Source organism: Calidris pugnax, unplaced genomic scaffold, assembly GCF_001431845.1.
Source record: "Calidris pugnax isolate Ruff unplaced genomic scaffold, ASM143184v1 scaffold50, whole genome shotgun sequence".
In the NCBI taxonomy this organism is placed as follows: Eukaryota; Metazoa; Chordata; class Aves; order Charadriiformes; family Scolopacidae; genus Calidris; species Calidris pugnax.
This window is the reverse complement of record NW_015090780.1, coordinates 5,837,537-5,848,243: the sequence shown is the minus strand read 5'-3', so window position 1 is coordinate 5,848,243 and position 10,707 is coordinate 5,837,537. Positions and strand designations below refer to the sequence as shown.

Genomic DNA, 10,707 nt, shown 5'->3' with positions numbered 1-10,707 from the left:
CGTTTGGCCTTGCAGTGCATCAAGGACAGCCCCTCTTACTTCAGTATTTTCTTCCTTCGCATTTACAAAACATAATAAAAAGCTTTGCAGGAGAGATAGAGGGTACATTCCCAGGGGAAGGTTCCCACAGTGTGAGGTTCATCTCCACGCGGGTCAGGAAGGCAAGATACAGTCCTGATCCGTGCTGCTCGGCCAGACCTGGCTGTCAGGACTTGCAAATTACTGCTGGCTGCCTCAACAAGAGCATCTCACTGACTGCAGAAACCTGAGCGGATGGCGGGTCATGCACACCCTTTATATAGGGTACTCAGACCAGTTTTATTGCTTTAAAGAACTCCCCAAAACTTAGTTGGGATTCCTAGATTTCCTGTTGTGCAAACTACAGTTGACAATATTTCACATGCATGCTGGAAGCCCCATCAATATAAAAAGTGACAGATTGGCATGAAAGCATCGCCTCATAGAGGTCCCAGATGCTTTCCTGGGACTGGGCGTAAGCAGAGGGCGACGAAATGGCAGCAGTGTTATCTCTACGGCTTTACATTTGAAATAATTCAGTCTTCACATACCCAGACTGCATGGACAAATGGACCTTTCTTTATGGGCATGATGGTCTAAAATTGAGTAGGGGAAGGTAAGGAGCTGAAAGACAGACAAGCAGGCGGGAGCAATTAGAGACAAGACCTCAAAATGTCTAAGGTGACACTCAGCCTCAGAATTATAAGAGTAGTGGCTGTTGGTATCACATACTGCCACAACAGATACAGGTATGTGTGTGTGTGTGTATATGTACATATGCAGACAGTGTGCTTCACACACATAAAGTGCGCAGCCACATTCCTGAGCAGCTCTGTGCCTTTTCTTTGAGTACTAATTTAAAGATGGCTTAATATTTTATGGTCCCCCATAGGACTCCTAGTAAAATACAACATAACATTTGAAGGAGGGGATTAATTACAAGACAGTTGCTTTTCTGCCTCTTCTGAGCTTGTAGCGATAGAAAGTAATTGTTCAGTTTGCAAGAGCCAAAATCAAGCCATAAGCAAAAACATTCTCTTCTGCACTGAAGGAAACCAAACAATTTGATTTACATTGCTTTTTTTCAGAATTGCATGGACAAAAATAAGGCCTCTGGGCAGGGATGCATAGAGGTTATTCAAGCCTGCCAGCGGTCACTGTTGGACTTTATCCCCAGATCAGGCAATGTTCCCAAGGTGAGCAAACATACCTTGGACGAGCCTCCACTTCACAGCCAACGAGTGAGCATCTGCCTTCCAAATGTGCCAGCTCTGCTTTGCCAAGGTGACCCCCTGCTCCCAAATACTCTTTGTACTCAACTGTACCCACACACCGAGAAGTTACCACGCTTTTGGTTTCAAAGCCAAATTGGATGAAAGTTTGGTTAAATTGCTACATTTTGTAACTGCAACTTGCAAACAGCAAACCCAGGGGCTAAGAGTCACCGCTTTCAGCATTCATTAATCAAACCTGTTAAATGATTACCTTTGTTGACAGCTCTGCACGATGACAATGTCAGTGGCACTGTGCCAAGACACATCCAGTGGTGACGTAAAGGACAAGCCTCCACCACCTCACCTAGTGGGATGGACACTACCGCAAAGAATATTTAAGGAAGGAGGGTGCTTCCTCGGAAAACAGAGATCGCAAGAGTACTCCAAAGCAAGTGAAACAGGATCAACTGAAAGGGACAGCAGAATCCTCTCTGACATCCACTTCAATCTTATAAAGACGGTAAGTAGAATAGCCTCTTCTTTTTTTCCAGCTTGAAATTATGAGTGATCCACGTTCTCTGTATAGATTTTAAGGCCAAAGTACCTGATCAAATCGATTACATATTCTATCTTTCCATTATATGTTATTAGGAAGGCTTATTGATGCTAGTTAGTATGTCATAGCATGCTAACGCACCTAAAACATTTGATTTTAGATTGTGAGCAGTATTTCAAGATCCACTACAGGTTCAATAATGCCCCCACAGCTGAAAGCTGAAGTAAACGTCATGCCCAAGGTTGTCCAGGGAGATTTGCAGAGCCTGCCTCCAGAAGCAAGGGATTTCATTGAAAGTAATGCCAAACTGTGCCAGCCCGAGAGCATTCATATCTGTGATGGCTCAGAAGAAGAAAACAAAAAAATGCTGGACATCATGGTTGAACAAGGCATGATCAAGAAGCTGAGCAAGTACGAGAACTGGTGAGTAGCCTGAAGGAAGTCAAGTGTGAACTCAGAATTGCAATATGCATTTTCTATCCTGTTTACTTTTAAAACTACTTAAAACCCTTCACTATTAGCTTTTCAGGAACATTTTGACACTGTAGCTTACACAGGTGAAGTACTCTGGTAAAGCAAACTTTTTCCTCTAAAGAGTAACATAAAGCATATTATTGATTTAGACTATCAACTGTACATTGTCTCTATTGACATTATTTCAGTCCCCTGAAATAATGTCATGAGAGTTATGTAACTAATCATTAGCAATGGCTAAATATTATTTAGCAAATGCATCTTTTGAAGACTTCTTATATTTTAGTCAATTAGTTTATTCATCAAATACTTTTTTGTGACATTCAAATAGCTCTGTGGGTGTTCAAATATTATTCAGTACACGCATTTTTCATATCGTGCCGATGAGCTTTGACTGTAATGTATTCAACAAATACTTTTTTCAAATATTTAATGATCTCTCCTAACGAACCCAACATGAAAGGAGAATATTAACGAGTACATAGTCAGGAATTACATGCCGACCAAGAGATCTTCATGGAAGAAATCTGCAAAGACTTTTGAATAACTAAGTGCAGCAATTTGGCAATCTGTTTGCAGACTACTTGGGAGAGAAAAGGGCAAGATTCACCAGATAAATTATTCATTGTTAATTATATGCTTAGCTGTAGTGATGATGGTTATGACAGCCTAACTAGAACATTTTTATACTCGTGGAAAATTTCTACGCACAGAGGTGAAAATGTAAACCAATCCACTCTATTATAAATAGATGGCAAAAAATCTTTAGAGGGGAAAAAGGATCTCCTTTTATTAAACTCCTTCACTTTTTATGATCATGCTCATACTCAGTATTTCTTTCGTGATGCCTCTAACTTAAAGGACTATGCCAATCCACTAAATTGGGTTCTGATCCCCCAGGCGCTTATACCAACACTTAAAGTACTTGCTTGGCATCCACTTTGCTTGAGGCATCATTTTGTGGTCCCCATGCAAAACAACTTCATACTGATGAGAATGAGAATTAAGGAAGATTAACTTTTCCCTGAAAGTTAGCAACAAATAAGACTGAGGTAAGAGGCAAAGGAGTATTAACATGTATCAGAATTTTCTAGGCCATATAATTTCTTATTCATACTGGAAAATCTTGAAACAATTTGTATGAGAGAATGTATCTGACTGATTTTTGAGATTGTCTGTTATACTCGTTCTGCCACTGTAGTTTTGGCCGTACAAAGCATTGGAGCCTTTTGTGCTAAACCAGTCCCGCAGAAGGGTACAAAGTGCTATACTGATAATTAAAGTCTAATTTCCTGATTTTTTTGGTGAAATGCAGCTGGTTGGCACTCACTGATCCAAGAGATGTTGCAAGAATTGAGAGCAAAACTGTCATCGTCACTCAAGAACAGAGAGATACCACTCCAATCCCTAAAACTGGAACTAGCCAGCTAGGTCGCTGGATGTCTGAAGAAGATTTTGAGAAAGCCTTCAATACCAGGTTCCCAGGCTGCATGCAAGGTAGGCAAGAAAAGGACAGTTGATAGTGAACTTCTAGGAATACAGAGACACTACTTCTAGTTACTGTAATCTTTAAAGAAAGATTTTAGCTGAAGTTTTATGTTTATACCCCTGATATTAGACACTTTATCGGTTTCTTCTGGATCTTTACCATAGACCCAAATGCCTGTGCAGGGATAGTTTTCAGTCTCTTTCCATCATTCTTCTCTTCGTAAAGAAGGGCAGAGTATGGTAGGAAAATGTGGGTGATGGTTTTTCAGGAAGCTAGACATCCTAAGCAGCAGACATCCTATTTTTCTGTCAGGTTCTCACAGGTGAGAATGGAGGACACCCATCCCCACGAATGATTTTGGGTTCAGTGATTTACACCAATAGAGAACTTGGCCTCCACCCACCTTTACTACTAGCTAGACAATTTGTTAGAACAGCTGCTTTCAGCATTTAAGATAAAATTTCTTGCTATACAATTAGACAAAGCTACGGCTCTTTAAACATCATTGGAAACACCCACAAGACAAACAGCTTTTAAACGAGTGAAAAAACCTCCATGTAAATAAGTATTATTTCAAAAGTTCCTTGTTTTGCTCTTTGCCACATCTTGCTACCCCCTGTTTTCCAGGACGTACAATGTATGTCATCCCCTTCAGCATGGGGCCTATTGAGTCTCCATTGTCCAAGATTGGGATTGAGCTGACAGATTCACCATATGTAGTGGCCAGCATGAGGATCATGACACGGATGGGAACAGCTGCTTTGAAAGCCCTCAACAATGGGGAATTTGTAAAGTGCCTTCACTCGGTTGGATGTCCTCTACCTCTAAAAGGTAAGTGACAGTAAAAATTGTCACCTCTGAAAAGTCCCAGGGGCATGTTTTAGAGCTGACTGTGAGTTCTTAGCACGTGGGAGACACTCACCAGAGATAACCAGGGTAGTTTGTGCAACAACACTAAGAGGGTGGTAAGACCCTGGCCCAGGTTGCCCAGAGAAGTTGTGGCTGCCCTATCCCTGGAGGTGTTCAAGGCCGGGTTGGACAGGACTTTGAGCAACCTGGCCTGGTGGGAGATGGGTGGGAGAGTGGAACTAGATTATCTTCAAGGACCCTTCCAACCCAAACCATTCTATGATTCAGAACTCAATTAAAGGAATTAAAGCTCAATGAGAGTTTCGTGGAAAGGAGATTATTATCCCTAGTACTTAACTGAGGGGCTTTCCTTTAAAGCATCTAGTATGGGTTGCTGTCAGAGGCTCAATGCTGATGAAACAACAGTGCGATCCAGCACGGAAATTGCTGCATTCATGAGGACAACATTCTGTTTTGCAGAACCATTAATCAACAACTGGCCTTGCAATCCAGAGTTAACGTTGATTGCCCATCTCCCGGATCGCAGAGAGATCATTTCATTTGGCAGTGGTTACGGAGGAAACTCCTTACTGGGGAAAAAATGCTTTGCTCTCAGAATTGCCAGCAGAATTGCCAAAGAGGAGGGCTGGCTAGCTGAGCACATGTTGGTAAGAGCTATTAAATCATGTGTGTTTGAACAGCCATTAAACCCTGAATTGGCTCAACGTAAACACATTTCATCTTGCTATCAATGAAAGTAGTCTCATATGGATAGTCCTGTAACACGAAATATGAATTTATCACATAGCAGGCTTATAAGAAATAGGAAACTGTCTCCAAGGTTAAGTACCAAATGTTTTTAAAGAGTACCTGTAAAATCAGAAGCTGAGAGATTTGGAACTTTTCACAGTGGCTACTTATAGGCAAACCCATGTTCTTGAGCAGAGCCTAAACATCATCGCTGGGAACCCACACTACCCCTAGAAGTCTGACAGGAAAAGATTAATACAAAATTTGAAAATTGTCTTTCGCATTATAAAGATCTATCACTCAAAAATCTGCAAATTTTAGATTTCCTAAGTGAGATCTGCTTTGTACCCTTCCTGCATTTTCTTTCTACTGTCATTTAAACATTCTGCCAGTATAAAATACCATTGAAAAAAAAGAATTTCAAAGTCCATAAGAGAACAGTCTCAGAAAAAATTTCTACAGACTCTGAGAAGTGCAGAAGGATCTATACGTGAAGTGCTTTTACTTCACTGCAGTCATACAGCCAAAAGAATATTGCCTAGTTTTCTTCTGTCTCAGTGGAGAAACACAGCTGTATACAGTCTGTGTCTCTTTAATCAGCAAAATAAAAATAAATTTTTGAATTATATGCATACTTGACATTTTTTAAAAATACAAGAACTTCTCGCAGATATTGTATGGGCAAGAAGAGTAGACTTTTTGATTAATAAAGTACAGTTTGAGTTATTTGTCAACTATATTATGTGGGGCTTCTTCTTAGGAACAAATTTGCATCATTAGATGTTTTATCATTACCACTTGTTGGGAGACAATTTTCAAAATGAAAAGTGCAAGAAAAAAAAGACTATGTTTAACAGTTGCATTAATTTTTCAATAGATCCTGGGCATTACCAATCCAGAAGGTGAAAAGAAGTATTTTGCTGCAGCATTCCCTAGTGCATGTGGAAAAACTAACTTAGCCATGATGAACCCAAGCCTGCCAGGATGGAAAATTGAGTGCGTGGGTGATGATATTGCCTGGATGAAATTTGATGAACAAGGTATGGAACTGAAATTGGATTGTTTTACAGTCCAGTCTGGGTTGCTTTTAGGTACAGCAAGACATGCTGTACAAAATTCTGGATAGAACTAAAACAGTTTGATTCACTTATATTTTGTCATGTAAATTCCAGGCAACTTAAGGGCAATCAATCCAGAAAATGGTTTTTTTGGTGTCGCCCCTGGAACCTCAGTCAAAACAAACCCCAATGCTATTAAAACCATATTCAAGAACACCATCTTTACCAATGTAGCAGAAACCAGTGATGGAGGTGTCTATTGGGAAGGCATCGATGAGCCATTAACACCAGGAGTAACACTGACTTCATGGAAGAACAAGAATTGGACCCCAGATAACGGTAACCTGGCCCACTCTACAGCCTCTCCAGGCTTTCTCTGCTGAATTCAAGTTAATTCTGCCATTATGACCTTTTCATTGTATTCTGTACAGGGGAACCTTGCGCCCATCCAAACTCAAGATTCTGCACTCCAGCTAGCCAGTGCCCCATCATGGACCCTGCATGGGAGTCACCCATAGGTGTGCCCATTGAAGGGATAATATTTGGGGGCCGCAGACCTGCTGGTAAGAGATGCAGCAACCACATACCAAGACTGAAGTGCTGACCACAGAAGGGTAGAAGCACAACTGGGCATAGACACAGGTTTTGCTTTCAAAGCAGCAAAAGCAAGGAAATAACCATGTTAGACATACTTCTCCACGTTAGCCTTTGACACACATACACTTACAGCCACTGATATTTCAACATCTGAATTGTTAGATGTTAACACAAAACAGGTAATAATATTAAAGGGTTGGAGAGAGATCAGGACCCACTAAACGGGGACAATACATGGACACATAGCAAATTGCTATACTTGTCTCAATTTGCTTGCAGTTCAGATAGGAAATAGAGAAATGAACAAATTGTAGACAGTTTACAGAAAAGGAAGTAAAATAAACTGGTATGTTAAAGGTCCCCTAATGTTGGAAAAGAAACAGAAGTAGTGCTAGGTCTGAGTTTAATATCATGATCACAGGACCAGATTTTATTTCCAGTAAAATCTCCTGGGGATTCCGAGGTCCCGGATATCTCCCTCTGAGACACTAAACATGGATGTCTTCCGTAATCAGTAGACAGTTCTGAAAACATTCATACAAACTACTTTTCTACAAGAGGGCAGGAGATGAACTGATTTAAAAAAAAAAAAAGAAAAAAAAAAAAAGGAAGAATTAGAATACATTAAACACTAACATGCATTCAGCAGTATCTCAGGTAGCAAAACCTGCTCTAAAAATGTTTCTGGACCTCTAATTACTGAGTGATTTCATTCTTTACAGGAGTGCCTCTCGTATATGAGGCCTTTAACTGGCAGCACGGAGTATTTTTAGGAGCAGCTATGAGATCTGAAGCAACAGCAGCTGCTGAGCACAAAGGTAAATAAAAAATTTAATCTGCCTACCTGTTTTATAATCAATCCTCTCTGCCTGCATGCTCTGTCCTCCTCCCATGCTCTTTTGCATTTCAGTATCGGCAGCTAATTTTGCAGCCTCTGCATTTTCACAATAGAAAACATTTGTAATGCCAAATTCTCTGTAAAAGTCAAATTAAGCAAAATAATCCCCTATGTGGCAAGCATACAGAACAGGGTGCAGGCACAGAGTTGCCAGAATCCTTGATATGGAGTTCTTGTTACAGTCTGGGATAAATAAACTTACACTTTCTCTTCTGTTAGAGCTCAACATAAATACATGAACAACGAAAGCCAGCTCATGAGGATCTTCATTTAGGCTGCTTGACGCGAGTTTTAAGAAATTAATTTCCACTGATTACAGATTACAAAAATTCATCAAATTTTTACTTTTCTGTACATCAAGGATAACGCTTGTCTTGTTTCTTAAAGGTCTTTGGTTTAGTTCCAGATGGGTGGTTGGGTTCAGATATAGATGGGACCAAGGGTATTAAATCCTGGTAGGATCTGAATCTTTGTGCTTTAGAATAAATATGCTACTTATTACCTTACATTCTCCATTTGTGTCTTACCAGGCAAAATCATTATGCATGATCCATTTGCCATGAGACCTTTCTTTGGCTACAACTTTGGCAAATACTTGGCCCACTGGCTCAGCATGGCACATCGTCCAGCTGCAAAACTACCAAGGATCTTTCACGTTAACTGGTTCCGGAAAAACAGTCAAGGGAAATTCCTGTGGCCTGGCTATGGAGAAAATTCCCGTGTACTGGAGTGGATGTTCAACAGAATTGACGGGAAAGCCTCTGCCAAGCCAACTGCCATAGGTTACATCCCTACTGACACTGCTTTGAATCTGAAGGGTTTAGAAGATGTCAACTTGAACGAACTGTTTGATATCTCCAAAGAGTTCTGGGAAAAGGAGGTAGAAGAAATCAAACAATACTTTGAAGTACAAGTTAATGCTGACCTTCCCTATGAAATAGAAAGAGAATTGCTTGCCTTAGAGATGAGAATAAAACAGTTGTAACTGATCAAAACCACAGTTATTTATCAATCCACTCATACTAAGACAGGACAAACACGTTTTACCAAATCACCACTAGAGGTGTAACGACACACCAATCGGCAGGGAGTTACAATGAAAAGTAGGTCTTAGTTTAGTTAGAATATAGATAGGGGCATTCCAGAAGTAACTCCAGACCTAATGATTTATAACTACATCAGTTGTTGTGAATAGGTGAGCAGATGAGGGAATGTATGTGCATGTGCTCTTCAAAACCCTGATCTGTCGCTTACACACACATATAGCCATAATGTGTGTAAATTGCTTGTCTAGTTCTGTATATACAGTCCAAACCAATCCAGCCTTCAAGGTGCAGCACATTGGTTCTATCATACAAACCACTAATGTCTCAGACTCTACAGGAAAGAAGAAACTTAGATGCTGTATGTATGTATTACCTAAACATATTTCACTGCTTAAATATTTTTTAGAAAAATGAAGTTGTAACTTTTATCAGTGAAAGATGACTTTGTATTACTAATGCGTATTTAAGATATTGCTATTATATATACCTTGTATTCCTGTGATTCCACATTTTGAATGGCTTGTTCTTTATTGTTGAAATAAACGTTTATACAAAATATGACCTTAGTTCCAGTATTCCCACTGTTTATAAACTACATGCATATAAATTGGGCCTCCTGTCAATACCACAGCACAGAGAGAAATTCACATGTGGAAGTTAGATGTTGACTAGCATTGATCTCCTACTCCTAAGCCAACTAGTTTAAGCCACGTATTGTCTTTGCAACTTTCATTCAAGCCAAAGGAAAGATCCAGAAATGATGACACCAGCTGCAAGCAGTCATCCAGCTAGTAATGTGCTCTGCATAACTGGACATTGTTAGGTAGTTCAGGCATTTATAAAATAAACTACTCGCAAGGAAAGTCCCATATTAGGACCTTGCTCATTTGCTAAAGGCATAGGATTTGTCTCTCTTCCACAGTACCTTGGCTTTTGAAAGAGTAACTAGTGGAGCTGTTGAATTAAAGACTGTTTGGGAAGAGTTTTCCAGATTTCTGGAAATGCCTAAAGCCTTAGAGCTCAATAAAAACAGCTCAAAAAAATACTACTGAGGAAAAGGATCTGGGAGTCCTGGTGGATGGCAAGCCCTCCATGAGCCAGCAGCGTGCCCTTGTTGCTAAGAGGGCCAATGGAATCCTGGGCTGCACAGGGAGAAGTGTGGCCAGCAGGTCAAGGGAGGTCATTCTCCCCCTCTACTCTGCACTGGCCACAACTGGAATACCGCATCCAGTTCTGGGCTCCCCAGTTCAAGAGGGATAGGGACTACCGGAAAGAGTCCAACGTAGGGCAACTAAGATGATTAACGGATTAGAGCACCTCCCTTTTGAGGAAAGGCTCAAAGAGCTGAGGCTCTTTAGCCTTGAGAAGACTGAGGGGAGACATCTATGTTTACAAGTTCCTAAAGGGTGGGTTGAAGGATGTTGGAGCCAGACTCTTTTCAGTGGTTTCAGTGGTTTCCAGCGACAGGACGAGGGGCAACGGGCATAAGCTGGAACATAAGAAGTTCCACTCAAATATGAGGAAAAACTTCTTTATGGTGAGGGTGACAGAGCACTGGAACAGGCTGCCGAGAGAGGTCTTGGAGTCCCCTTCTCTGGAGATTTTCAAGAGCCGCCTTGATGCAGTCCTGAGTAGTGTGCTCTAGGCAATCCTGCTTAGCAGGGGAGTTGGACTAGATGATCTCTAGAGGTCCCTTCCAACTCTGTCAAATCCGTGAAACCCACTCCATGTTCTCCCAATTAAAGGTGCCCTTTAATT

The 10,707-nt window shown here is 40.8% G+C and overlaps 1 protein-coding gene across 1 annotated transcript; it reads left to right on the top strand.

Moving 5' to 3' along the window:
• Window positions 1-1,637: 1,637 nt before the first annotated feature.
• PCK1 (phosphoenolpyruvate carboxykinase 1 (soluble)) lies at window positions 1,638-9,463 on the top strand. Its single transcript, XM_014955647.1, has 10 exons — window positions 1,638-1,752; window positions 1,949-2,211; window positions 3,578-3,759; window positions 4,379-4,582; window positions 5,081-5,268; window positions 6,228-6,390; window positions 6,523-6,747; window positions 6,840-6,971; window positions 7,728-7,823; window positions 8,434-9,463. Exons 2-10 carry the CDS (start codon window positions 1,988-1,990, stop codon window positions 8,886-8,888), a joined length of 1,869 nt encoding a protein of 622 aa, XP_014811133.1. The 5' UTR covers window positions 1,638-1,752; window positions 1,949-1,987; the 3' UTR covers window positions 8,889-9,463.
• The last annotated feature ends 1,244 nt before the right edge of the window (window positions 9,464-10,707 follow it).